At 44.0% G+C, this 26,339-nt stretch overlaps 1 protein-coding gene across 3 annotated transcripts in view; it reads right to left on the reverse strand.

Moving 5' to 3' along the window:
• Positions 1-26,339, reverse strand: part of igsf9b (immunoglobulin superfamily, member 9b) — a 31,579-nt gene that overhangs the window by 2,468 nt on the left and 2,772 nt on the right. For 2 of the 3 annotated variants that reach the window (XM_037778608.1, XM_037778606.1), the window contains exons 1-19: positions 24,561-25,114; positions 18,599-18,694; positions 16,658-16,864; positions 9,700-9,846; positions 8,306-8,457; positions 7,986-8,103; positions 7,457-7,598; positions 6,882-7,027; positions 6,587-6,729; positions 6,332-6,472; positions 6,111-6,227; positions 5,867-6,017; positions 5,647-5,758; positions 5,363-5,538; positions 5,020-5,258; positions 4,703-4,787; positions 4,378-4,548; positions 4,237-4,273; positions 152-3,502 (exon numbers count right to left, since the gene is read on the reverse strand). In XM_037778608.1, coding sequence (XP_037634536.1) covers positions 152-3,502; positions 4,237-4,273; positions 4,378-4,548; positions 4,703-4,787; positions 5,020-5,258; positions 5,363-5,538; positions 5,647-5,758; positions 5,867-6,017; positions 6,111-6,227; positions 6,332-6,472; positions 6,587-6,729; positions 6,882-7,027; positions 7,457-7,598; positions 7,986-8,103; positions 8,306-8,457; positions 9,700-9,846; positions 16,658-16,864; positions 18,599-18,659 — 5,696 coding nt within the window. In that variant the 5' untranslated portion in view covers positions 18,660-18,694; positions 24,561-25,114. Of the gene's footprint in view, positions 1-151; positions 3,503-4,236; positions 4,274-4,377; positions 4,549-4,702; positions 4,788-5,019; positions 5,259-5,362; positions 5,539-5,646; positions 5,759-5,866; positions 6,018-6,110; positions 6,228-6,331; positions 6,473-6,586; positions 6,730-6,881; positions 7,028-7,456; positions 7,599-7,985; positions 8,104-8,305; positions 8,458-9,699; positions 9,847-16,657; positions 16,865-18,598; positions 18,695-24,560; positions 25,115-26,339 lie in introns of those variants that run through there. The other variant, XM_037778607.1, reaches the window with a different exon arrangement.

Raw genomic sequence — 26,339 nt, forward strand, 5'->3', positions numbered from 1 at the left:
AACACAAAACAAGTGGTTAAGATAACATCACAAACGAGAAACAAAAACGACAAAAATGAATGTTATTTTGGCAACATAAATAAATCCCTCTGCCAAGAAGACACTCCAGTGAGTTTGTTGTTATTTTTTTCCAGGTGTGGCGGTGTTTCACCTTTTCGCTCTCCTCTCAGGCAGCTCCGTCTCGGCTCTGTGCCGCTCGCTTTCCTCTGTGGTTTCGGGGGAGCTGAGCAGCGTGGGAGTGATGGACAGGGATTGTCGGAAGAGGCCGGCGCTACCTCTACCGCTGCTCTGACTGGCGTAACTGGTCCTCCCTCCCTCCCTGGTCTCTGTCTCCCCTCCCCTCCTCATCATCATCCTGTCTGGCTGTCTGTAACTCTCTGCCTCTCTGGGTGGGAAGGGGGCGTAGTAAGGTGAGGGCCAGCTGATGCCCCTGGGCAGGTAGGACCTCGGAGGGCCTCTGCTGGGCTCCATGGGTCTCATGCTTTCCCCTCTGGATCCTGGCCAGTGTTGGTACTGGGGGACAGGGATGGAAGAGGGCATGGGGACATATTTATGCTGGGCAGACCTCATGGTATCTTGATATGAGGGAGACCACCTGGAGGACTCTGGGAAAACAGTGGCTTGCCGTCGTGGATCGGAGGGTTCCAGCATCGGGGACATTGAGGTTTGTCTGGGTGGGTACATGGAAGGAGTGAGGTAGGAAGGACTAGCTAAAGGTCTCTGTGCGTGGTGAGGCATCTCTAAGCTGCCCATGCTAGGGCGTCTGAATGGGACATACTCCCTCCAGGAGGGGCCTGGTCTGGGAAAGGAAGGCGGGCTGCGACCCAAACTGTACGACTTCACCCTGACATCTGGGTTTGGGAACTCGTCCCAGTAACACCTCTCAGAAATATACGTCCTCGGGCTCTCGAAGTGCTCCCACCTCTGTGAGCCTAAACTGATGGATTTCTTTAGGAAAGGACGAGGGTGTCCCATACCTGAGAGCGTCCTACAAGGGCCCATGCTTAAGGACTTCTTTAGAAATGGCACAGGGGCTTGACATATTCGTGATGCAATGTTATTAGTCCTGCTGCCCTGAGAAGCTCTTTGGGATTGCTCTGATAAAGACTCACTACTGTCTCCAAAACTCTGTGAGTGTTTCGACACTATGTCTGCCATTCCTCTAGCTGCACTGAACAAGGTTTGAGCTGACCTGGATCCCAGTCTGGATTCAGGTCTGTCTGTGCTTTTGTTCCCAACTCGAATTTGTGTTTTCTCATTATAGAGCTGCTTGCTAGTTTTTTCTGGACCGGATGACGATGGCGTTGTCTCGTCTGGAAATCTTACTCTATGTGTAGAATCTCTAGCTTCCACATGGAGGGAGCGTTTATGGCCTTGTTTTTTACCAGCATAAAAGCTGGCTTCTGCAGCACCAGCAGAATGGTGGCTTGAGTGTGTTTCCTGTATATGAACCTCCCAGTTTCTAGGAACTACATCAGGCTTAACCCCGGGGGATTTTTCTTGTTTTAATTCTGAACTTTGTCCAGCAGTGTCTGTGACCGCAGCGTCTTCCACAGGCTCATCCACGCTCATTTCAATGAAACCCGGAAGGCTCAGGTATTCAAGAATTGCACTTGTCTGCAGTGGGGACATTTGGGGCGATGGAGCTGCAGGTTTGGCCTTGAAAGACGCTGACATGCCGGGGACAGAAAATTGGGACTGGTCACTCTCGACCTCTTCTACAAGTGTTAATGTTGAAACAGGGCTCGGACTATGAGAGAAGAGACATTTGTCACTTCTCCTGGAGCGTGTTCGCACACCCTCTCTCTCTAACTCAGAGTAAAAACCCGAACTCTGTCGGTCATTCCTGGCCTGAGTGTCTTTCTCTTTGGCCTTTGCCCCTACTTCGTGATGTTCATAGGGTAAGGTAGAATAACTTGATGGACTGGGATCCCTTGTGGCTGTGTAGTATTTTTCAGGCTGATTATATGATGCAGAGGCTGAACTTTCAGGCCTCTCATCATCAACTGAAGGACCTCTGGCAGCTGAATCCCAGGGCTGAGTTGCATAAGCATACGAATGTCTGGACCTTGAAGCAACACCTCCGTTCTCTGGCTTTGCCCTTAAACCCTGCTCAGTCATGGACTTCCTGCATCTATCTGCCTCTCTTGGAGGACTCAATGACCTGGCTCTCTCCGGTGTTTCTAGACACAGGACAGGGGGACTTTCTGAGGTGACGTTAGGAGAGAGCATGGGGAGGGAGGTGTTCTGGGTGACCGGAGAGCGTGATGAATCAACAACAAGAGAGTCCTCTGTGGTTTCCCTACATGTGCGAGTCTGCTGTGACCTGGGCGATGTGGTCTCCCGGGGGCTCCGTACAGGAATGAGGCTGGTGACTGATGTAACAGGGCTAATGTCCCACTGTATGCGAGACGCAGGGAGCCGGTCCATGGGGCTGCTGGTGTTCCCAAAATAGCACGCCCTCCGATAGTCAGATACCCGAGTCGTCTGACCCGAGGGCCTGTCTTTCTGTCTGATGGTAACATCTTGTGGCTTCCATACAGGCTCGTCCCCCGACTTGGGTGTGTCCCTTTGAGGGCTTTTTGTCTTATTAGACTGTCGCTCGTCTCTCCCACGCCGTCTTTGATCGGCTGTATAGCTCTCCAGCTCCCTCTCCATTTCTTCCCTCTCCTTTGCCAATTGGGCACACTTGTTAATACTATCCCTCTCCAGCTCACTGTCAAGTTGTGAGACCATAGTACTGTTATTAGTCAGCTGACTCTCCATAGGCTGGTAGCCTGAATGGTGTGGTCTGTCTCCATCTCTATCCAGCAGCTTTGTTCTCCTCCCCAAACTCGGGAACAGATCTTCACCATGGCCCGGCATGCGATACCTCCTGAGAGCATCGCTGGGTTTTTTCTCACTGTTGTCAGAGTAGAAGCTGGCTCTTTCCAAAAGAGCCTCTGTGCTTTGTTCGTCGTCAGAGTAAAAGCAGCCGTGACGGGAGAAGTTTCTGGCCATGGCCCGTACTCTTCCAGGAGAGGAAGGAGGTCTGCTCAGCTCTGGGACGTCCACAGTGAGAGGAGAATCCTTCCTCTCGTCCCTCTCGGAGCTCAAGATGCTTGACTTTGGAGAGTCCCTGAATGACGTCCTGTTGCTCCCAGAGCCACTTGCCCCACCATTACTTTGCAGGACCTCCTTCCTCAAGTTTTTTTTATTGGAGGGAATGGAACCCTCTGGCACAGTTTGGACAATGAAGCGTCCATCTGGGCCTCTGGAGATAGACTCCAGAGCAGTTGGCGAGGTGTCCTGAGAGCCCAGGTGACTCTCAAAGAGTGTGTAATGTGGTGGTGGAGACGAGTTGGACAGGAGTTGTTTCCGCTGGTCGTGGTATTCCCCACGGCTGCCTTTATCATAGGATGACCGATCGGTCTGTGAGGAGGAGTTGTTGGGGAAGAAGGGAAGCGGCGGACACAGCTTCAGCTTTAGGACACTGTCTGGGCTGCGAGGAGGTGAGCGAGCTCTGAAAAAGACATGGACAAGAAACATTTGTTTTGCTTAAAACAACCTTACAGTACCACAGATTCTAAAAAGAAATGATTGAAGGTGCAATTTGTAACTTTCTGCAGATACATACTACATCAAAGATGAGATTGCAATGATGGCTTTGTAAAGAAGTTTCATTTCATTGTTGGTTTTCTAGACAAAATGTCATCAGGTAATATAATATTTATTACACAGCTTTGTTGAATACTCGATTCTGATTGGTAAATCATGGCCTTCTACGGTCTGTTATTTCATTATAGCAGACCGTTGTTATTTATAACAGACCGTTACTATGGACAAAGTTCTGATTTCGGACTCAGGAGGATCGTTTTAGTGTCAAATTATTGATTTCTTATGTAAGCAAGCGTGCAATAAACGGGATAATGTCGCCCCCTTCCGGGCGATGCAAGACCACCGACGCAAACCGCTTCGTGTCGAGGTGCCGCACCGCTCTGTCGGGGTTTATTTCACAACAATGACCGACTCGTTGTACATTATCCCTTACATATATAATTTAGTCAAGTTACAGAGTTAGATGGCTGGTAGCAGAGTATGAAGAACGTTAAGTGTTTCACCACAGTCTACCGATGACGCACGATACATTAATTAAAAAATATTCAAGCTTTACCAAAATAGAGGCAGAAATAAGCAATAGATACATTACAGAAATGTTTAATGAAAATATACAGCTGTACTGGTGAGGACACTTACGCTGGAGATGAGCCCTTCTGGAGGGCAGATGGGAGATCTAAGAAATGGTGAAGGAAGGATTAAAATGTCAAACAGCACAGTTGAAATTGTCCAATCATATAATAAATAAATATAATAAAATCTTTAAATCTGATGTTCTACCTTGTCTTCTCTTTCTGCGTCGACGCCGTCTCCTCTGACTCATGTAACATGCTGTCACCAGCGAGAGGATGATGGCTACGAACAGGAAGCACACCCCTCCTAACACACCAGCCAACAGGGGCTCAGGGATGAACTCCAAGAAACCTGGCCGCAGGGGGTAAATCTCCATCCCTGTAATCGGACCGGAGACAATTAAGCAAATGCACTCCTAAAAACCAATGCTAATTTTGTCAATAAACTAATATATATATATATATACTGTATATGCCGGATCTCGACTCAATATGCATGTAATGCTCACAGTAATCTATACGAAGCCACTTACCTGTGGTGGATACACTGACAGACTCACTCGGTTCACTGAGAACTTTGTTGCTACAAGACATCAGCCTCAGGTCATAACTGGAGTCCTGAGAGAAAGACAGATCAGGCGTTCGACTCAATATAAACTAGTATGCTTGTGATGAAAGTTCAAAAATGTTCATTATAAATCACAACATTAGTTTGATATAACACAATTCCTGCACAATAGCTATGAGATCTACATGCAACCAGGCTGTGAAAGCAAGAAACCCAGAGGCCACATTGATGAATCTTTTGAAAGTACAGATGCTAAGAGAGAAGAAATGAACTGATCATTACCCTCAGCAGTCCTTGTACAAGTAGTTCACTCTGATTGGCACTGATGTCACTGCTGAGGATGACCCAGTGGGCCTGATCCCTGCGGGCCTGCAGCACATAGCCCGTCAGTGGAGAAGATGGAGCATCAGGAGGTGACCATTGGAGGAGAACACCTTGGTCAGTCCGGTTGGCTGACAGGAGCATTGGAGGATCCAAAGTTGGGAGAGTGGAGACGACTGTAGGAGCTTCTGTTGGCACAGCTGATAAGAAGATCCAATATAAGTTCAAACTGATACTTATAGCAACACAGCATTAGAGAGAGTGAGGGAAACTCCAAACAGAACATAAGAGCACATGCACAAACCTAGTGTTCGCACAGAAACAATTTCACTGAAAGGTCCAGAGCCGAGTTTATTCTGAGGTAGGACGCTGAACTGATAGCCGGTGCCGACAAGTAGCCCGGTCACCAACAGGTAGTTTTTGGATGTCGGCACAGGCAAAGACGCCCATTCATGTTTCCCTCTTGATGCCTGCTTGACCCTGGAACAAAATTAAAAACAGCCAAAATAAAGACAGAGCATAAAACAGTCAAGATTGTTGTTGACAGCTGAGAACTGCATCATACAGTATGTATTGTATGTTACTGACCAAACAGTGAACTTCTGGGTGTATCCGCCATCAAAACCAGGCACCCAGGACACGTTGGCCTGGTTCATCTCCGTGATGACAAATACGGAGGACACAACATGAGGACTGGTGCCTGCGGAACAGAAAAACACTTTGTTAAGTTTGAATACGCTTGAATACGCTCAGGTCAAGTGTCACATATCAACATATAAGTTTGTAGAAATAATGTCGGCCCACTCACCCAGCACCATGATCACAGTGCCAGCACCGACAGTTGCTACACGATTAGTGGCCAAGCACTCCCAGCCCCCCTGGTGATCTTTACTGAGCGGCCGCAGCAGGAGGGAGCCGTTAGCCATCACAGTGTACAGGGAGCGAGGAGTAGTGCCAATCTGTGAGGAAGGGCAGCAACAGGTTAAAATAAGGCATGAATAAGACATGTTTGTGCAGCACCTCTACCTATCAGAGTGGAAAATCGCCTGTACCTTGCTCCACGTTATGTTTGGAGCGGGGTCTCCAGTGGCTTCACAGGGGATGATTAAGTCTCTGCCCACCTCCTGGAGATACTCGGGCCGAGGAGGCACTCGAAATAACGGCGGGTCCTAGAGAAGAGAGAGAGCCTTTTTACTTCTGCCCATGTATATATCTGTGTACACTCATAGGAAAGGGTTTTCTCTGTAACTGAAGTTGAGAACACCAGCCTCACCTGTAAAATGACGTTGGTGGGTTCAGACTGTCCCATGGTGCCATAACTGTTATAGGGCGTACATGTGTACATGCCTACAGCGTTGTCATTGGCTGTTGCTATAAAAACGGAGCCCTCGGAGTTCACTATCCAACCTGGGAGCTGGACAGGTCACAAGGAGAGAAAAAATTATGCACAGTGATTTACGAGGCATGTGTGCAGTTTGAGACGATTTCCTCTGCGTGACACATTGTGTTTCTATGCTGCGTTGCTTACCCTGTCAAGATTCAAATTGTTCCCATCTTTGGTCCAGTTGACATACAGCACCGGGGGGTCAGCCTGGACTGGGCAGATAATGACCCCCTCCATGCCAGCAGGCAAGTACGTTTCCCGAGACATTCGGACCACACGTGCAGGGTCTGAGATGGAGGAAGAGGAATTGATCACAAAAAGTAAAGATGTTCTTGCCCAGGACATGCAGAGAAAGCTCAAGCCACGTGCAATGGTTATAGTTATAAACAAATAATGGGTGTATGGAACCATACACTCTCATAGCAGGCTAAACCCTTACGTTTCACTTTCAGGTGTGCAGAGGCTGAGGGAGGGGTGAGTAACCCATTAGTTGGGATACAGGTGTAGTTGCCAGCATCTTCTGGGATGAGATTAGGGATAAGAAGTGTTCCATCCACCAAAATCTTCACTCTGGACTTCAGGGACCTAAAGCCAAAACATGGTGCAATTTAAGAAGTGATCAAATTGAAAACAAATTTGACTGTAATGGGAATAGAAACTGATCGTTTGAGAAGGTTATTTATCAGAGCATGGAAATTATCACAATAATCTGAACCGTAATCGCCTTTGTTTTGAGTTCATAGCGTGCTCATGACCACACGATACAATAGTCTTATAAATAATCTAATTAGAACTGATTGTATTAGCAGCACGCTTTGGAAAAATGCCAGATTGATTTTCCATTGTGTTTATTTAAAAGGCTTCCTTTAAATATTCTTCCCAGTATTCCACCAAAGTAAATTAGGATACTGTCTGTGATTGATTACGTCATATTAACTATATTTTGTATTCAACAGATAAAAAAGTATGTTAAGTATCTTGGGTTCATGAATACATTACACTTTAAATACTCACTCAATGTGGTAAACATTCTGTCCTTGTTTCACCCACTCGTAGGTGAGGTTAGAAGGGTAGGCGTCAGCTTGACACTGCAGAACTGCATCCTGGGACATGTTGAGAGTGGTGTCTTCTGGGGAGATGATGATGATTGGAGGCCCTTTTGACAAGAAAACATAACATACCCTAATGTTAAGATGTTGTTTATATAGTGATGCAGTCTGATGACCTGGATTAAAGAGATCAGTGGTGAGTACTGGTAGGCCTTGAATCAATGCTACAGCAAAGGATGGACTGTAGGTGGCAGTATAGACTCTGTAAGAATGACAGTCAACCTGTTCACTGGGTTTGTGATAGCACAGACAAAACCATGAAGCTTATGAAGAGAACAGGGATCAGAGGTTGTCCCAGAAAAACATATGTGGTAGATGTTATTTTCAAAAGCACTAATTCTGTGTCTCGTTCACCTGAACACAACGTCAAAGTGCTGAACACAAGATAAGCAGTCATTCTGCCCTTCCCTGATGATAGACAGTTCAACACTGACCTTTGACCTGCAGCTGCGTAAAGTGGGTGAGGTTCCCTTCTGAGTTGGACACGTGACATTTGTACACTCCTGAAATATTTCTTGTGACGGAGGCCATAGACAAGGTACCATTGAGTACCTGAAAGGGGGGCAAAGGTAAAGAGTAAGAGGATCAGAGACAAAAGAGAAAAGTTGGAGGACGATCATGAGGCTGTCATGGAGAGGACAACAAAGCAGTTTACTTCAAAAGGAACATCAAAGCTACAACTCATACACAAGACGCTAATCATAATTATAAAGTATATAATTAAAATACTGCAAATGCCATCTGTTAATCTCACTTTTATTTTTTCATGTTTCTCAATTCGGCTCTCATCTTTATGCCAGACAACAGTTGGTCGAGGGTTGCCATGGGCTCCACAGCTGAGAGTCAGCGAGTCTCCGAGCAGAACCTCCACGAAAGTTGGTGGTGTCTTGATGAACACAGGTGGAGCTAGAACAAAGACAGCACAGATTAAATATGGATTTCTATTTACATATTCAAATGGGACATAGAAGACAGTCAGAGCAGTAACTTGAATTTGCAAAATGTGGACGGCAACAGTCAACTATGGCATCTTCAAGGTGGACAACATCCCCAATAAATGCTTAAAAAGGAAAACTTAAATAGTTTTGGTGCGATTTGCTGTGAGAGGTACGACCTGTAGTTCTTGGTTTAATGCTTTTGAGATCTGCTTTATCTGGATGATCCCTAGACCTTGTGAGCAGTTTAATGCCCTCTGTGTGGACATGGACAGTTGGTGGGTATACTACTTGGAGGTAACGTTCTCATTTAAACTGTTCACAACGCGCTTTAGAGATTTTGTACTCCACTGTATCAACATATTTGTAAAGAGACCCTGTTTATGCTTCCAAATGTGTTGTTTTGAGTACCACAAATGTAAATGGAGCACAATAACTGGGATACCACCAAACCTGTACTAACAGAACTGTATGTTTTGTTGTACATTTAATTTTGTCTGTGTTATTGGGGGGAGAATATGGACCTCACACTGTCACGTTCTTTTCTCCAATAGGACCATCCATGCTAAAAAATATATGCACTCAATTGGAAACAAAGGGATTTGGATAAAATATGCCATCATCCATGTACAGGCCTCTGTATCAAGTTTGTTTTTGGGACTGCTAAACATATTCTTAGGTAACATGTATTAATTTGATACTCAGTACGTGCACTGATGTAATTCTATTATTATGTACAAAGGTGTCCAGTGTTCATCTGCAACCTGATGCAGCACATGTAGGTCTTTCATTCACTGTAGTACAATCATATCAAATCCCTACTTCACACTCTCAATGGAACTGTATTGTGGCATTACTAGAGTATGTGTGTGTGACAGAGAGTGGGAAGTAGGTGGGTTAAAATGACTCTGATTTTAGCATTTAACTTTAATCTTTAGCCCACACAAGCCACACATAACACTGTCCTGCTCCTGTTATTCTTAAGACCAACTCCTACGCTGACATCAGCTCAGACTAGGCAGAGACAAAAACAAGATGTGATCACCCTGCGCACATAACGTCACACAGATCGCCCTGATACACTGCTATAACACCTCAGCATGCCAGAGTCCCAGCCAGGCTCCATGCTGTGGCTGGTCTAAACAAGGACAGTGCCAGTGATGAGCAGTGAAGGAAGCTGCTCCCGAGTCCCCAAAACCCTGCAGCGCTGCACCTGTGATGGAGAGGAAGGTCCATGTGCCGTTTCTAAAGTCGTCTTTTTCGCTGTCCAGAAGCAGGATGCGACATTCGAACCAGCCCTCGTCCTCCAGGGTCAGCCGATCCACCAGCAGAGAGGCACCCCGGGTCAGAGACACGCGGCCTGTAGGGGGGAGGGTGGGAGGGCGAAGAGGAAGGGGTGAGAGAGAGAGAGCGAGAGAGGGTCAGCACACACACATAGCCAGACAGGCAGAGTCAGCACATGCAGGAAGAGGGCTTACCATGCAGAGGACACAGGCATCCAGTGTCACAAAGGCCACAGTCAAAGTCATAGACTTTATACTATAGCAGACAAATCCATGTACAGTGTGAACATCAACTGTTGCTGTAAAGTTTGTTGCAAATAACCAACCACGTAATTATGATTTATGAAAATACGGGAGGGTGGCAGACAAATTATGCAGCTCAGAGGAGGAGAAGTCAGTGGCCCCAAGTTGAAGTGCAAACACATGAATCACTCAAGTGATGATTGTAATGATTTGCAAGATTACAGATGACGCTGGTGTCCTGTCATTTAGGGTTGAGAGTTAGGATGAGTATGCCAGGAATACTTGAAGGCAGCTTCATTAAATCACTAAAATAGTTTTCAGTGAGTCGTCTGTTTTTGTTTATCAATGAGGGACACTGGGAAGAGATAAACAACTTGGAGCACGGCAGATGCCCGCTCTGAAACACACAGACAGATCTATGCACGAGCACACACACATCTCCCTATCACAGACACACACATACCGCACTCCCTCTCCTCCTCTCTGTACTTCTTACAACTCCTTGTCAGGCTTTGAAACTTGATCTGCTGGTTGCCTGGTGACTGCAGCCTGTTTTCAGGGTACTGAAGTTACCCTTCCCCACCCACCCCCCTTCCTTTTATTCTGTCTCTCAATGAACTCTTTTTTCCCCCCTTCAATCTCAGGGCTTTAAACGACAGGAGGATGCGTGCAGGGGGGAAACACACACGTTGCTCATACCAGGCCCTGGCCAAAACCGTTTGAAAGTAAACAGGGGGCGATGTGAAGAAGTTTCCGGCATCTCATCATACCCCGTTAACGGCTAACAGTTTGCTCCGTGCAAAGAAATGAACTAAAAAAAACATCTCTTCATTTGATTCCAGAAGACATAGTGTATATAAGAGCAGAGAATTCTTGAATGTACTGCGACCCTGAAACAACAATATCACGAGAAACACAATATCCTCGCCATTCACACCACTTTCCCTCCAGACAGCAGTGTCTGGAGCAGAGCCTAAAAGCTATGAAATTCATTCAACTCTCTACGTGGCCTTAAGACAGGGTGAAACACACACACTGAGAGTAAAGGCAGACAACAATGGCTAACAATTAACCCTGCATTCCTGACTGGGGCTGTTGCTGTGCTTAATAGTTAGGTTTAATGTTTGACTGACCTCCTAAAAGGCTAGCCAGTGTTTGATGGGCGGGGGCTCACTTGAGAGACACCATAAAATGAATGCCTCTCATTTCGGTCAGCATCTTTCAAACAACTGGGCAGGGCCAGGAGAGAGGAAATGTGCAGGCAGATGATAACAGGTGTGGGGATAACTTTAGGCATTCTCCTCTTATCTCTCCACGAGGGATCCTCCCCGAGCTGCCCATTTCCTGCGCAACCTTTTTCCCAGTCGGACATGGAATTAACTGCCACGCTGCAGGCCAAGAGGAAAAACACTTTCACGTGCATAAGCGCACAAACCCTCTTTAACACACACCTAATCCTTGTGTGTGTATATATATTATGGGATACTTAGAGATCACTGTGACTAATAGCACCTCTCGTTATATTCTGACTGAAACGCAGCCTATATGGAAATCCCTCGGACTGACCATGTGCACTGGTCTTGTGGGTTCAGAAGCACGTGGGTGGGTGTATTCATGTTGATTTTCAAAATTTGGCGAGCGCCCTGCCCCCTGAGTCTCCACGGGGGAATTCTGGTTTCGCTGTCGAACACTTAACCCTTTCCCGTAGCCTCCCTCTTGTCCATCACTACAAAGAGACGGCAGCCCCCCAACCACCCACTCCTCATTCTCTCAGGTTACCATAGCGATGAGACCAAGAAAAGCCCGGGCTGTAGGTTTAGATTTGAATTCAGTTGCTGTAGAAACACGACGGGGCCAAACATGGGAAGGGGAGGGTTGATCACGCAGGGGGGGTGGGTTTCTTCTGTCAGAGATTTGAGAAATTACATGTGGGGGAAAAACATGTTTAGATTTGGAAGAAAACAGTCTTGTGTCACATCCAGCGGCACAAGAGGCAGAAAAGGAAGAGTGGGAGAAATAAATGAGAGGCAGAAAAAAGAGGAGTGTTTTCTTTTCAGCCTGTGGGCAGACAAAAGGCTGACGCTGTGTGACAAATGTTGCTTTATTTAAATTTGAATGTTGCATCTTTGGACTTGAACTGAAATCTCAAAAGGCACTCGGCAGGTGCTCTGCCCTGAAGGGGAGTTCACAAAAAAGGGTTGCTTTTCTCTCCGATGGCCCGATGCACACAAACAATGCAAAATATGCTTCAATAACAACAACACAAGAGATGAAAAACGATCAACCATATCAGTAAAATCACACCCTGTTTTTCAATCCAAGAGGAAATTGAGCGAGAGGTTACGGAGAGGTTACCCGAGTTGTGTGCATCGATAATCCACTGACAGCCTATGAGAGGTTGACCTTTCTGACCTATGTGCTCCGTAACTCCCCGGCAGACACATTCATCACTCCCCCTGGCTCTACATTAGCACAATGTCCACAAGTCCTCCTCAGGAGACAAACATCATTACACTCTATGGTGGACGGAGAGAAAGGCTGAAACAATAGCTGCAGCTCCTTTCTTGTGTCCACCCCCCTCTTCCTCCTCCTCCTCACTGTTTTTCCTCCAGCAGCTATCACATGACAGCTCCAGTCTACCTTAAAATGAGCCCTTGTTTCCAACAGGTTGAGCTGCAGTGAAGCCAAGGGTAGAAAATGGAAACGCTAATCCACCAGTGCTGTGTGAACCTCTTAAGACGCACCCTCTTTATATCAGCCAGAGTCAGGTTCTTGCCCAGTGGGTGGCAGGTTAGGAATAACTCAGCTTTCAGAGCCGTGCCGCTGGCCAGGAGCTGGCCTTATGTCACGGTTTCTGATCTCCTATTGTTTCTTCTCTTTTTTTTAAGACAAGATTTATGAGGCTTTTGCTGCAAGTGAAGCCACTGCAATGCAGCCGAGATGAGGACACTTTACACTGCATACATTTTTACCCACATAATTATTTTCCAAGTTCAGTCACATTTAAGATTTACAACACTTTCATTGCATGTATATTTTCTTAATTTTGTGGCGACTAAAGCTCCAGGACAAGAATTTTATTGTTCCAAAGGAATGTGATTTTTGTATTAGGGGCTCCCACTGGTGCTTACTGACGTAGTAATGCATGGGGTATTGTGAATTACATGCGATACAATCTCGGGAGTAACTATGGAGGAAGACCAATTTCCGTATATTCTGTTTGGAGAAGCATCGGCGCTGCTTTTCTTTGTCCATCCGTATGTGCATAAGGGAGCCGAGCGGCGGTGCATTGTGGGATGTGTTTTGATTTGAATACAATCATAAGTCTGGGACCGGCCCCCTGCCTCTGACAGCTCACCCCTCCCACTCCCCCAAATTTCTCTCTTCAATCCTCCTGTCTCCCTAATCAGTTTAACCCTCTTATGAATAGCTCTTTGTCGTGAGATAGATTACAGTTAACTCTGTCCCTCTCGCTCTGTCCAGCTCTGTTAACCCCCTGCACAAGCAAGCACACACACAGCTCACGTGCCAAATTTCACTACAGTGGCCACTTGCCACGGACATTAGCCCCCTCGTACATGATCAGGGAGCAAAGTACTTTAAAATATGGAATTCGGTTCAGTGAGACTACGAGAGGTGTTTGAACTGTTTTCCAGTAAAGAACTTGAGCTTCGTTTTCTGGTCAGGAAGAGATAACACTGATGTTAATAATTAATAGTTCCCTAAAATTTGCTTTAGTTAGTCAGTTGACCATCAGGAAAATGCTGTGTCTGAGAACAATCGTCATCATTAGTGAACATCAAGCTTGTTATACTGTTCAAAATATTGTAGACCATGTTGATAAATTAAATCCAACTTCATTTATTTTTAAGTAATCTAACAGCAGTAGATATATTCATCGACAGAAGAGACACTTGGACAACACCGATATGAATGCCCAGCACAGCACTGTGACTCTGATCTCATGTTCCTCATAGGAATCTGGCCAGTGACACACCTAAGGCATGAGGTAACAGAGCTTTTGTAAAAGGAAAATCCCCAAGTTGCAGTCCTATTCTTCTCTTATTGTGTCATTGTTTGCCATACATCATCCTGGTCTAGTTATAGCTGAAAAACTGGTTGGTGTTGGATAAAGGTGATCAGTTTCACCTTTCAACTGGGCTATTTTCTGCAGGTAGATGCATGTTTGCAAAAGCTTAGGCTAGTTGTTCAAAGGTTATAGAGTTCAGGGTTTGTGTGTGTGTGTGCATCGGTACATTTGAGTGTGTGTGAGTGTACGTGACTTGTGCATGTGTGTGTGACAAATGCATGCCTTAACTTCTCCAGTGTTCAGAGGTCACACTGAGAGCGTGATGGAGGCCTGCTGAGATCTGGGGGTTCGCCCATTGTCGTTCTAACCTCAGGTCAGACTCCCCTGCTCACAGTCTCTACTGATTTACTTCAGCACACGGGAGATATTTGATCTATCCCTGCAACGGTAAACCATCCTGACACCGCAAGACTTGAACATATTGTCTCAACAAATACAATTCAAACAGACTATAATAGTGTGTCAGTCAGAGTTTATCCGGCTGTTTCCTCTTTGTTGTGAGTTGACTAATGTTCAGCCCTGCAGGGCATGCTGGGTGTGAAACAGGGAGGAAGTGGGATGAGGGGTACTAATACCTTCCTAACTCACAGACAGGAGAAGCTCTCTGAGACCTAGACAGTCTGGTGTCTAAGGGGGTCGCCGGAAGAACGCCGCTTAATAGCCGTGACACTCCTAAAATACAGAGTGCAATCTCAAATACACCTGATATCGTATCAAAAACTGTTGGTTTAATGGACGACTGAAATAGTCATCCAAGATATCGTTTGCTTTGATACCTTCATCTCAGTTTCTAAAAATGGCCAATAGCATCAGTGAGCTTGAGACAAAGCAGCAGACCAAGGACAGACAGCCTTTGGGAATGCTTTTTATGTTTTAATTTAGTCTGCTTTAATGTGCGGCATTTGCAATGCAATGAGTCCACCAAAGGAAGGACACCAAAGCACTTAGATATAGTAATACATATTGAAGTCTGACATCGAGCTTAGCTTTATTGGAAGCAGCCATTATGTTGTAAATCCAACCCAGCTCTGAACAACCGTACAGGTCTCATCCCTGCTCTCTTATTCCTGATCTCAGACAAGCCGAGACAAAGATGAGGAAACGGTCGCCTACTCGACTGTCTTGCGGTTAAATCTGAAATCCCCCAACATTTTAATTTGAGGGTAGAATACATCAGACCCACAGCGCTGACACGCTTCACATGCTGCCATCTGCCTCCAGTGGGAGGGGAGATATGAGGATCTGAGGCAGACAGGGCAGGGGTAAAGCCCACGCAAGACAAGTACACACAAGTACACACCAGGGATAGATATATGTGGCAAAATATTAGGACATCCCAAACAGTCTTCTACTCTGAGCCACATCTCTGCAATGTTGTTTACTTCATTATGGCTGCGTGTGCATCAGATGACTGCCCCTAAACAATGACATAGTTAACGGTCTACAAGAGGGTTAACATGCCAAACACATGTAGCCCAATTGTCCGGCAGCCGGTTTGTGGTTTCCTGAACTGTCACGATGCTGCAAACTTGTGTCCGAATCAGAGGCTTTCCTTCTCCGTGGGAGATTCTGTTAAAATAAATTCTGATACGACAAACGCGGAGGGCTTTTAAGAGAGGTTCACTGTATATTTCAGTGACCTAGTTGGGACAGTATGGGATTTTGGGTGTCCTAGTAGTCCTGTTGGCTTTGGCAAAGCAAGGGGAGGTTGTGATACCCCTCTTTGTCTTTTGTCCTCTGGCAGACAATGACAGGATTATAGGGCTCCAGTAAGAAAACTCCCATTATTCCCAATGCTTCATCCATCCTCCTTCCAGCACAACAATCTCCCCTTACTGGGTCACCCCTCAGCATACTAATAAAACACTGTCATCAGACCACCAAGCCCCCACCTACACTCCTAATCCCCCCATGCACGGCGTTACTGGTACCCCCCTTCTTCTTGCTCAGCTACCCCACCCCCCTTTAACTGCATCTATTAAAACACATCCATTCTCGCCCTTCCCCTTCTCCTTGCACTGCAATTGCAGTCTGGACACACACAGACTGAACACCAGCAATAATTACAGGGATTGTGGTTTGGATGGATTACCTATTTGGGATTTTGTTTCATCCAAACTTCCCCTCCCCAATTCTTCATAAATACCAGTGTAACCTAAACCTCCTTATGCCTACCTTTGCCTACACAGGACAGATGCATGTTACTTGAGGTAAAAGAGAAATGTTGCCACATGGACACCTCCCCGCCCCTCCCTAAAATCTACTGAACCATAATTAGAGAAATCTGTCAATTGGTGGTCAGTCTCAGGAATCTTTTCAGAAACTACCAGAGTCAACTCTTCTTTGTCCTACTGAGAAATGTTTTCAAAGCCCCACTTAGGGTCTTGTGTGCAGTCAAATCACTAAAGCACTGGAAAAAAGAAAGGTCTTACAGGTCTACTTCATGGGAAAGGACTTCCAGTCAAGTAACACGTGTTGTTACAGATACAACATGTGTTTTTCATGTGTGTTTTCTGAAAGGAGTGTGTAATTGAACACATCTGAATAACTCTTACCCTTGTAGTTTGGGTGAACCCGAGGAGCATACACTCCAAATTTGATGAGGATGGGAACGTTGTAACCGAGGCGCACCCACTCCACCACATGCAGAGGAAAGAGGTTTGAGGAGGTGGCTTCTTTGGATGTTGGAGTGAGATTGCAGCTCAGTTCTGCAGAGCCTCCCTCTCTGGCATGAACCAGTGATGCAACGCCTTGAGACACACCTGTAAAAGCAACAGCATAACACCAAGATAAAGCATGAGGTTCGCTGTGAACATTAGCTGATAGCACAGAAGGCAATAAACCAAACAAATTAGAATAAACACATAAATCATGCTCTACAGGAGCCTGAGAAATATGGGCTTTTTAACGAGATTTATGGCTGCCATAGAGGCCGGATTAACCTCACTGGAATTTTTTTGGTCATTGAAAATTGTTTGCTATGCTGAGTTCATAAAACATTTGCAGCAATATCTTTGGATAGAGAGGAGAGAGCAAAACAACACAGGCAAAAATAAGTCAGGAGGACACAAAAAAGTTGGTGGCAAACACACTGAAAGAAGTAACAACAATCCATGAATGCTTATGTTGAACTGGATCAGTCAGTGACTACGACATCCCCGGAGTGTTCCCTGATAAAACCTGGGCCATCATAGGGCATGTAAGACAACCGTGTGCCATTTGGTGACAAGATCATATAGCTGTAAAGCTTGCAAACACACAGCAATCCCATTAGTGACACCTGGAGCAGTCTCTCCTCTCCCTTGCTGCCATGTGCTCGCGTGGGTGTGTGCGCAACTGGGTGCCAGTGTTTGCTCTGCTACTCATCTGGCCTGGTGATTACTTTAATCTCAGAAGGGGGGGGGGGTGGTGATACTCTGATGCAGGGCAGCAGGGCCTTCTGTACTCTCTCCAGCCGACCTCCCACCACCCCCTGGGGTCCACACATGGTGTGCGGACCAGCACAATCAATCCCACCACCCCCCCCTTACAAACACATGCACGCACACAGGAAAGCGTGCCCAGGGATGAGGGTAGCATAAATCCCAGATTGATCTAAATCCACACCCAGAGATATTATTTAACTTGGATTTTGGCCCCATTTTCTCTCGTCCAGTCTATGTTGTAACCCCTCCTCTTTACTTTCTCCAATGTAAGGCAATGGGAGCTGTGCCAGATTCATCATGGTGTCACTCAAACTGTATGTAGGCAGCTAAACGGCAACATATGCCAACAGTTTTGCGATGCTTTTACCATAATAAGGGACATACCGCAGGTCTTGTTGAAGTTGGTAAACAATGAACTTTTGGTGAAGCTATGCAAACAAATGGCTGACAAATGCAGGAAAACAACTGGCGACTTATTTTCAATATCACTTCATGCGGTTAGTAAAACAGCCTGCTTTGTGGACTGTGAAGGATTATTTGACTGAATTCAATCTAGATCCATTTTCAGTCATACTCATCCAAAACTAAAACAGTTTACAGCACAAACTCATAATCCAAACCTAAAATGCAAAGTTAAAAGTGCATTTATAAATATTGTAATACCTAATGCGGTGAAAGTGCTTCGAAATAAGACTGAAGACAAACAGTGACATACTGTAAAGCATTACCATCATCATGCTCATAAAGCAGACTTTCATCACAGCTAGTCTGTGCTGTACGTGTCCAAGTCATGTTTACATGTCAGTGTTACATAATTGTGTCTGTGACTTACTCAATTTTGAGAAATGTCTTTAATGTTTTGATAGTAAGAATGCATTGTGTGAATTAACATTTTTTTGAAAAAGCATTTTACCATTAAGCGTAGTTATTTAGAGCTTTGACGAAGACAACAGCTGAGATATGTCTCTAATCATTTGAGGAAAAACTCTGAAAGTTCAAGAAGGAGAAATGAATTATGGAAATTTATTGTAAGTTTATGCGATGGATCCATATTTGCATTAGCATACTTACTTAGCAGACAGATGGCTACAGCAGTGGTGACAGCCTGAAGCCACCGTCTCTCCAGTCCCATGGCCGTCCGTCACACTCCTCCACACATCTCCCGACCTGGAAGAGAAGACCACACATCCCGTTCACTCTTCAACACAACAACACTGTACCATTCACTGATTCACCGCTGCACAAGGACATCCCTCACGTCCCCCCTCAGGCACATGTAATCCCTCAAGTTAACATCAACTCATAATCCAACAACTACACTGAATTCCAGATGCTTCTTGGTTAATAAATAACTGTATTCTTTGAAACACTTAATCCTCTGGAGAATTGCATGTCTGAGCTGTGGTTGGATTAAGGCAAATGAGATATTCCAACAAGTGCCCGATTACGCCAAACTGTTTGTGTATGTGTGTGTCCACATAGAAGACAAGGTTGTACTGTAAGTGTATGTACAGATTAACCTCATGCTTGTGATTGGTTCAGCTCATCCAGAAGGTCTCGTCTCACGCTAAATAGGCCAACAGCAATTGACAGGTGACACCAGCAATATTGAAAGGTGCGTCTCCCTGACGTCCAGATGTTACCTTATTACCACTGCTTAAAAAAGCAACTTAAGTGGCATAAATAGACTGTCATTTCACAACGTTTTTAAATTAAACTGTATTCAAGACTCCATCGAGTAAAGTACATGTCTAGCAGCAGACGGCAGCAAGTGCGATTCACCTGACTATTAAATGCACAAACAGCGCATGCAAACACACCAGCGCAATCCCCACAAACAAAACTCCACTTACACAAATTGTGGGCCTACTTTATAGTCTGAACGATGAGAGCAGCTGTAGCAACCCATGAGGCCCTCCACCTTAAATTGGATTTAAGGCACAAATTTAAGTTGCTGCCCTTCAAACATAATGGAAGACCTCGCCCCCTCCCCTTAAATCACTCCATTCAGTACCCCTAATACCAGCTTATTACTTCAAGTTCATTTAAGTAATATAAGAAGGAGGCTATTCTTAGAGAGCAAGTAGGTGTTGGATATTAGCTGCTGCTATAACCACGGATGCACTGTAGAAACACAGGATAACTGAATCAAATGAGGGACATGTTTAGTCTCTTAGCAGTTTGCACTTGAGTAAACAAACATCCCAGAATAGAGCAGCAGAAAGATGCATTTAAGTCCTTGCACTTGACCGACGCAGGGTTGAGACGGTTGCTGCTGGAGCTGGCCGTGAAGCACTGTAATAACTTTTGCTTAGCACCTTTCCAAAAGAAGCAGAAAGACAAAACCAATGTTACACATGCACTGAAGAAGAGGAGAGGGACAATTAGAGTGGGGTTGGCTTTACAGTAAAAGCTGATGAAGAAGGGAGGGTGGTAGAGCATGAATAAAGGCTGAGGTTTGGAAGCTTTTTGCATGACAGAATGTTTGTTAATGAGGAAAGGATTACTCCTACTGAGCAAACATTATTCGCTCATTGGGGGTGTCGGAATAAACAGGACTCTTATAATGGATTAGAAAAAAAAGAAATCTTTTCCGTCTAATAAATTCTGTGTCACCTCCAGCAGTCAAAAAAATGATGGAAGTGATTGCACATCACTGCATCATCTTGCCTGTCATCTTCACAGTCATTTTAATGACATGACAGCTAAAGTAATGAGCAAATCCTATCATATATCTATGATTCTAGCTCACATCCAGACCTCAAGTAACTTTTGACAACCTCAAGATATAACAAATCTTGTCTTTGCTCCTGCCTGCTCTGCTCTGCCTCCACACCAGAATATATGACTGGCTTGTGGCAACAGACAGACGCCCACACTGAGCCGCCATATTACAGAGGAAGCCTGGAGGGCGGCTTTTTTCTGCAGGTGCAGGAGTAGGTGCAAGACAACCAGGTTATTTCCTCAGGCAGCAGAGCAGAGCAGAGCAAGGGGCCAATTAATTGACATGAACACAGAGAAGGCCTCAGAGAAGAGCTCAGATGTTTAAAACAGAACATGGATTCTGTGACAAGACAAAAACAGCCAAGCAGCAGAGCTTTTGCTATTTACCTGACAGCAATGTGATAATAGACACTTGCAGACCGTGTAGGCAATTATGGTTTTCATCTTTCAAGTAACTTACAAAGAAAGAATAACTGTGGACAGCTCCTACTTGAGCATGTGAGAGGTGCACATTAATCTCCCCACAAGGATATCTGAGGGAAAGTTGACATATTATTAATTAGCAACTGCTCGCAAGTCGCACATAACCATGCAGAGAGAGAAGACCGACTGCATCACAAAACTTCTTCACTTGACATTAAGTTGTGCAAATGGGACGGACATCAGCAGTGTAATAGAGAGGACCTGAGTGATCTTTGGCACTTTAATAATGAGATTTAAAGGTAAAAAAGTGACGATACAAACAAGCTCATCACCACTCAGTTTAGCTCAGTAACACACACGTGTGGACGCAGTTCACTGGTCCGATGTTTCGCTGGATTTCAATGACACAAATTGCTTTAGATCTAGTCATGACTTAGCCTTCTGGACTGGACATTTGTAACACCCAGGTTAATCCTGCCCTGCTGGTCTGAGTGTTAATAGTGTAATTGAATTAGAGATCAAATTGGTGAGGCAAATCAAGGACACTCTTGTCATCTGGCTGTGTAGTGATCAATCAACTGGTAAATCAAGTCACTGAAACACTCCAGATTATTCTGATTGCTGGGAGTCCACAAACGTTGGTGGCGATAACACGGACGGTGTAGAGCAAGCCGGTTGTGTTGTCCACATTTTATGGGGACCACAGGTAACAGAAAGCAACCTTGACTCAGTAAAATGAACCTAATGTATCAGTGATCAGGTTCAGGTGACTTTATTTGTACCCGTAGGCATCCTCTATAACAGATCACTGATAGACCTCTGTTGTAGAAGCTACTTTTCTCATCTCCACTGCCAAGTAATAACTTTATAAATGCAGACTCAAACCATCAATTGCGCAATGTGGAAATCTGTAAAAACCCTCTTAATTTCATTAAATAATTAGCAAAAAAGTGTTTCATTCAAATGAGTATTTAGATGGATAGATGTGTTGTGTTGAATGCAAGTAAACAGCTGATTCTAAACTGTCAGCTACAACAGCCGGTAAGCCTGATTTCTCCATATGCATCTCCTCTGAATCACAGTAGAATTAACTGATCAGGAGGCATAAACTGAATAATGCAAAGGTTAAGGATGCACTTTGTAAAGGGTTACACTGCGCGGGAGTAAACTCGAGCAGTGCAGTGGTCTTTTCTGCCGTCTTGTTCACTTGATAAATGACAATTAAATCATTAGTTGCTCTTTTCAGTCTTCTCTGACACTCACAGAAAAACCCAACACACAAATATTCAACTGTTGACGTAATGTGTGTGAGAGTGTGTGTGTGTTTTATCCCTCAGCACCTAAGCAGAACTATCAGTGATGTTAGCGAGAGATACAGGCCTGATAAGAAGTAGCATTACTCTCTTAGTAATCCTTGTTAATCCTGACAGAGGCCGTAGCCTTAGTGCAAAAAAAAAAAGCCTGTAGCAATTTAGCAAGAACTACAAATGTTACTTGAGCAGAAACCTTTACAGGTGAACAGAACAATCTCATACAGAGGCAGAAATATCACACGACTGACCACAGAAAAAGACAACAGACCTGCACAAATAGTACATGCGACAGTTATTTACAATGGGACTAGGTTGTAAACCATCAATCCAAACGTGACTGGTTGGACCAGCCAACACAACACAGCAATCAATTCATGGATTGTGTCCCTGGCACTGCAACCCAATTTAGCATCTGTATTGACATGTATTTTAACTAAAGGAAATGAACTGGGCACACAGTGGGCACGCGAGAGAAGCTTTATGGTCTCGAGGGGGGGAAAGCCTACTGTATATGGATTAACATACTGATCCCTCGTAACCTAACACATGGTGCTACAGGGTATACTGTAACAATATTGACAGATGAGCAATGAATGTTTTTAATTTACTCACACAGAGAAACTTGAATAGTGCTACCTTTACTGTGCAATTTTGCAGCAATTGAACAATACTGCAAATTACATAAATAAATCACCTACATTATGCTCCAATCACAAGTGCACTGATTTCATATATTTTTTTCCCCCCCAGGAAGATTTCATATAGCTTATTGGTCTCATGGGAGTGGGAAAATGACATGAGTCTAGTGAAAGCAAAGCATCTAATATCCTTCTTCTAAGTCCCGAGTCTTTGTCCTTCCCTGCCCCCGACTCCCGGGAACAGGTCAGTCCCATAAAGCTACTTTCAAGTCACGACAGTGGGAGGAACTGAGGGTCAAAAGCCAAAGGTACCGACCTCAAGAGCTGGAATCTACTGTTGAAGCATGGCACGGGATTTTATTTTAAAAACCTGAAGATCAGCAAGAGACGTTATCCCGGATCCTAAACAAATCCTAAATATTTAACCTCACTGATATGGTTCTCATTTCTTCTCTTAGCGGCCATCGGTTACTGCCCAGATGTAAAAGGCTCTTTCAGACAGGTCAACATTAATGAGACGTAAAGCATACAATGGTGACCATTTATGGTACACTGCATGGCCCTTAAACTTTATAAGGCACTTTCTCCAATCTCCCTTAGCTTTGGTTTACCACATTTCTTCACTTATTTGTGTTTTTTTTTTTGCATTTTTGTATGTTCTTTGGTGCTCCATGAGCTTCAACATGGTGTTAATTACATGTTTTTATGGTAAAGGCAAACAGACTCTATCTTTACCACCAATAACGCAGCAATTTGGAGTAACCACCTTCAAGTCATGAATAATTTGTTTCTCAATACAATGAATTTCCTCCAGCAAGACAATCTTCCTAAAGGGTGCAGTTGGCCACAGTGTTTTGAATATACTGGTGAAATGTCAAGACATGCTAAATGTTGAATTATGTGGGTTATAACTGTGTAAAATTATACCTGAGTTGGTATCTAACATGCACAGACTTTGTTAAGCTGGAGGGCCTGGATGATATGCTCAACATTTACTTCTGGCTTCTTGAACAAAGCTGTCACCCTGTAAATAATGCAAAGGCAATCACAAAAACAGACTTACAATTTAGTGTTTGCCATGAGGGCTAGACTGGAAGTCTATATTTTTCTCTGGTGTATTCTTTGAGGAAATAACACATTACAATTTATGTTTTTTTAAAGTCAACTAAAACCTTTGGCAACCTACAAGCTGATTAACAACGAAGGAAGCTTATATTTCTTAAAGTAAACATTGTCCCTATACAGTCTTATGGCTCAATACAAGGGATTACAGGCATCCAGAGTGATGTGTGCCTCTGTGCACCTCACGTCTCACAAACCAGAATTAACAAGCACAACAAAAACAAAGGAAGGGGAAACACTAGCAGGGAGTATGATGATGTAAAATGCACAAGACGGCTGCACTCCTCTGTACAAAAACAGCTAAAATTAGGTTCTGCCCAGCACAAGGCACCATGTGGAGCAGCAGGCAAATGGCCTGGGCCATACACAACAGACAACAAGCCTCAAGCTCTTTAATTCTGCACCCCTACAGTGAATTGTGATGTTCAGTCCTCAGCACCCCTCCTGTAAGACAAAACAGGTGCATCTTTTGTCTGACTCACTGAGTCTGGTACCAGCTGAGAGGAGGGAACATGAATAAAAAAAAATAAAAAACACTATTCTGACTGACTATTGTTCTCATAATTTTAATCCTGGGAGTGGGAACAGAGTGCACTTTTGGGTCATTACAGTTAAACCTATTCACTAAGGTATTAGAATAAAAAATACTCATTCCCAGATTACAAGTGGTGCATGTGATACACTAAACATAAACAAAGGGGTGATATCTCAGTGTATCTCAGCATTACTACAGTAGGTTTTGCAGGGACACTAATATCCTATCAAAATACAGACCCTAGAGGATGCTTTAGCTCTGCCTGCACAGCTTCTTACCTTGCTTGAGGCACTTTTTCACTTGAAAGCTGAAAGTATAATATTTCAATCCATTGATGCTCTTCTTTTAGACTCGTCTTGCAGACTAAATTTAACCTTTCATTCCTCTCTCTCTCTTCAGGGAGAAGAAGAAGTCAGATTTAAAAAAAAAAAAAACACAGCTTGTAAAATAAAAAGAAGCAAGTGTTGGGTAAAACGCAGGTGGTTACATTTTGTTCTCAGTCTGAAATTAAATTATAAATCCTCGGCATCCATCAGACTTCCTTAAAAAAAAAAACACTTTGAGGTTTCAATAAAATCCATAAACCCAGTCCACCTTCACGAGTCCAACATCAGCCCAGTTAAAGTCCATTTAAAGTTTCCACGCCTTGGCTTTCATGTCGTCTTTGTCCAAACTTGCTGGAAGTTCCTTTAATCATAAGTCAGAGTTTATAATTAACTCCATAAATGTGTAGAAATGGCCCCTCGGTCGACGCAGTGCACATTTATCATCAAGTTTCATCAGAAAGAGAGCAACACACTGCACGTTTAGTTAGAGCCCTGCTGTTGATACTCACTCCGTGTCTCTCCTCCCATTATTACCATTCACTCCTCCTCCTACTACAGCCGCTGTTTGACCCACCATCAAGTCACACAGAATACAACCACTACACTTCCTCTTATACCTTTCAAAATAAAGTCACACTGATGAACAAAATTGGTAAAAGAAACAGATCCATTGTTAAATGTGTAAATAGTGCTACAACCATTAATCAATTAAGCGCTTTATTGAGCAATTTCAGTAAAGGAGGACGGTCTGCAGGACAGATAATAATGCACACAGTGCACTTTCATAGACTAAGCTACTGGAGTTACCCTGCACTATACTCATTTTTAACAGTCTCTTCTGCACTATATTCACCTTTTTAATAGTCGTGTATCACAGCTGTTACCCTGCACTATGTTCACCTTTAACAGTTTTCTTCATCTCCTTGTATTTATATATCTGGCATACTTTTTTGTGCTTTGTACTTTGCACTACTAATGTTTTTACTGCCTGTTTACTAACATGTTTTGCACTATGGAACTGTTTTTATGTTTTTATAACTGTTTTAATTATGTCTTAATGTTCTTTTGCACTTTGTCGCAATGTTCTTGAATGTTTATGTAAAGCACTTTGAATTGCCCTGTTGCTGAAATGTGCTATACAAATAAAGCTGCCTTGCCTTGCCTTGTGATGCTGGAAACTTGAATTTCCCTCGGGATCAATAAAGTTACTTACTATCTATCTATCTATCTATCTATCTATCTATCTATCTAACCCATAAATAGTTTCAGTCATTTATTAAGGATAAATATTAATATTTTGTGTCTCTTGCTTCTAAATTGCAATAATTTATTTATTTTTTAATTGAATATCTTTACATACACTGATGTCAAATATGTCACCTTGGGCTGAGGGAAATTGTGATGGACATGTTCAACAATTTTAAGGACAACTTGAATTATTGATAATTCCAAAAATAATCAACAGATTAATCAAAAAAGGCCCTTTTTTTTTTTTTTTTTTATACAGAAGACATTTAGAAATGTTACAGGTGTAAATACTAAAATAAATGATGACTGAATTCCAGTTAGCTGCTTCAGTTTCAGGGTCCTGATATTGTTCATGCTGGCTCACTGTCGTGGCTTTCTGGGACGCTTGAACAGAACGGAGCCATCATTAATGTTATTAGTAACACCTTTGCTTTTCCTGCTATGACAATTCAAAATGAATGTCATGAAAAGGACTTATTGAAA

Source organism: Sebastes umbrosus, chromosome 8, assembly GCF_015220745.1.
Source record: "Sebastes umbrosus isolate fSebUmb1 chromosome 8, fSebUmb1.pri, whole genome shotgun sequence".
In the NCBI taxonomy this organism is placed as follows: domain Eukaryota; kingdom Metazoa; phylum Chordata; class Actinopteri; order Perciformes; family Sebastidae; genus Sebastes; species Sebastes umbrosus.